This window comes from Drosophila albomicans, chromosome 2R (assembly GCF_009650485.2).
Source record: "Drosophila albomicans strain 15112-1751.03 chromosome 2R, ASM965048v2, whole genome shotgun sequence".
Classification (NCBI taxonomy): domain Eukaryota; kingdom Metazoa; phylum Arthropoda; class Insecta; order Diptera; family Drosophilidae; genus Drosophila; species Drosophila albomicans.
Genome location: NC_047631.2, coordinates 28,573,701 through 28,576,334, shown reverse-complemented (window position 1 = coordinate 28,576,334; position 2,634 = coordinate 28,573,701). Strand labels below are relative to the sequence as shown.

At 46.2% G+C, this 2,634-nt stretch overlaps 1 protein-coding gene across 1 annotated transcript; it reads right to left on the bottom strand.

The window, feature by feature from the left end:
• Positions 1 to 313: 313 nt before the first annotated feature.
• On the bottom strand, positions 314 to 2,418 carry LOC117574886 (protein tailless). The gene is made up of 2 exons (XM_034258918.2): positions 2,055 to 2,418; positions 314 to 1,949 (listed from the first exon to the last, which is right to left on the bottom strand). The coding sequence occupies exons 1-2, from the start codon at positions 2,128 to 2,130 to the stop codon at positions 673 to 675; spliced, it is 1,353 nt and encodes a 450-aa protein (XP_034114809.1). The 5' UTR covers positions 2,131 to 2,418; the 3' UTR covers positions 314 to 672.
• Between the last annotated feature and the right edge of the window lie 216 nt (positions 2,419 to 2,634).

The window sequence follows — 2,634 nt, the reverse complement described above, 5'->3', positions numbered from 1 at the left end:
ATTATAATCCATCTAATTGTATAATGTAAATTTTGATTAATTTGTATTAGTCACTGAAAAAAACCTAGATCTTTTGATCTTTTTTTTAATATCATATAATAATATATTTTTTCCTTTTTTAAAAATATTTTTGGATGCCAAACGTCAAATTTAACCATAGTATCCAAAGCGAAAATATGTTTAACGAACTATAAAACCATTTTCATCCTAAGAAATATTAAATTCAAATGAAGTTATTTTTTATAAAGCTTTAGCTATGTATTTATTTAAACATTTTTCTTTATAGTACTTCCTATTCTAAGTGTGTTAAACATATGATATGAGCTTACAACTAATTAAGATTAATTCTATATATGAGTATACAACAAAAAGTTTCAACTTTTCGGAATGCAATTTGAATCACGTTTGTGGATAGATTGAATACACATTTTTTTAAGGCTCAACTCCGAGAGATTTTTTATATGGTATAGTGGGTATTTAAGTAGTAAGCTTTCTGCAGCAGTTCACTGTTGAATATTGTCCAATGTTCTGGAGATTCATTTCCGACTTCGACACTAGATATCACAGTTTCCAGCACTACGAAGGCACTTCAAGTGCGATGAGGATGCGAATATTTGCCGACGGCAAAATTCGATTTCCATTTCAGACTTTGCGACCTTCAACTCCAATTCTTTAGATCTTGCGCTGACTGTACATATCAGAGATCAGACGCACAATTGTGATGTCACCAATGGTCTTGCGGAAGAACAGCTCCTCGATGGTGAAGCTGGACACTTTGTGCATCAGCGAGACGACGCCGAGCAGCGTCTGGAAGCGCAAAGGTTGATTCGGATGAGTGCGTGAAATGTAATTGTGCAACGCATTGCGAGCATCGTTGTGCATTGCAGCCACTTTGCCGGACTCGAGCAGGCCACGAGATTCAGCCGAGGCACTCGAGTTGGGACTACCGCTGCCGGTGAGTATGGAACTGTTGGCCAGATCCTCAGTAGAGCTGGCAGCCGGCGGCGATTTGCGGAAAAGCGAAATGGCACGCAGACACTCGTATTCGGTGCTATCGATATTCAGATGGCACAACTGATTTAGCACATCCTGGAAAGCGTGCACTTCCCGAGAGACGACGGCCACAATCTCTCGATTGGCATTCTCCGACTCGTAAACGAACAGCAGCTGGGCAAAGTTCATGGGCATCAGATACTGAGCCATGGCGAGGATGAAGAACTCCTTCCACGACTCCTCGAGCAACAGCAATTGATCGGGCATGGGCAACTCGGTGAAGGCGCGCACACTCTTGATCCAGTTGACGTTCTTGAACAGATGCTCCGCAGCGGTTTCCTTGATGTGCTCGGCAGCCATTAGAGGCGGTGTTGGAGGCAGTGCTCGGGTGGCCAAGGCATTCATGTAGGCAGCGGTGGGCGAGAAGAAACCATGATGACCCTGATGCACGGGATGATGAGGCACACGGGGCACTGAGAGATCGAGCACAGCGGCAGGCGGCGGTGGCTGGAAGCCAGCACCGAGGGCGGGATGATGATGACTGCGCTGCACATTGGGCATGGGCATGGGCATGCCGGGGAAGCCTGTGAGTGCTGCCGTGTTCATCAGTATCTCTGGTGGGATTTGTGGCATTTCGGCGGCACCGAGCATGGCATCCTTATACATGGCCATGTGGCGACGCAGCGTCGAGTTGCGTGGTCCACGCTCATGTTGAACTGCATCCTTGTTCATGCCAACCTCAAAGCATTTGCGCAAACGGCAAGCGCGGCATTGATTGCGATGTGTTTTATCCACGACGCAGAGTCCTTGTTTCTGTGATTTGCACACATATTGGCGAGAGCGGCGTATGCTGCGCTTGAAGAAGCCGGCACAGCCATCGCAGGCATATATGCCGTAATGTTTGCCGGAGCTGTGATCCCGGCAAACCTTGCAAGGCACATGGTAAAGTATGCGACCTGGAAGAGCAGAAAAAAGAAAATTATTTTGTTAGTTTCAATTGCCATTTAAAAGAGCAGATAGCAAGATAGTTTTAGCTGTTGTTAAACGCTGCGTATACTTACTGGATTGTGCTGGCGACAAGCGCACGCTGTTGTACTTTTGATCCATCATATCTGGCGAACCCTCCGACGACTGCATACCGATGTGGGGCGTAATTTTGGCGATTTAATAGGCACAATTTATGGATGAAGAAATGAATTTCTTTTTGCTTTCTTTTCTTTTTTTGGTTGTTTGACACTGCACTGCAATTTCAATCAATTGCTTGTCACTAAGAACAGTTTCGATTTTGGTTTGAGTTTCTTTGCTTGCGACACGACGACACGGGAGACGAGACGAGCGACGGTTTTTGGGCGAAGTGGACTCGTTGAGATCACGGATGATTGTGTTGTCTGCTCACCACCCAGCTCCTGTTTTAATAGTCCTGCGCTCGCACAGCTCACCATTCAGTCGATCACCCTTAGGTAGTTCGACGAGCGCGTTTATTGGTCGTTGGCCACCGTAGAACAGAGAGGGGTTGTTCTATCGCCGGCTCACTCGCACGCATTGCCTCTAACGGGCAGGCAGAGATTTTTGATCCTGACAGGCAGTCGAGCTGCCATTGCGAAAATTCATTGAGAGAGCACACAGAGCGAGCGGCTCATT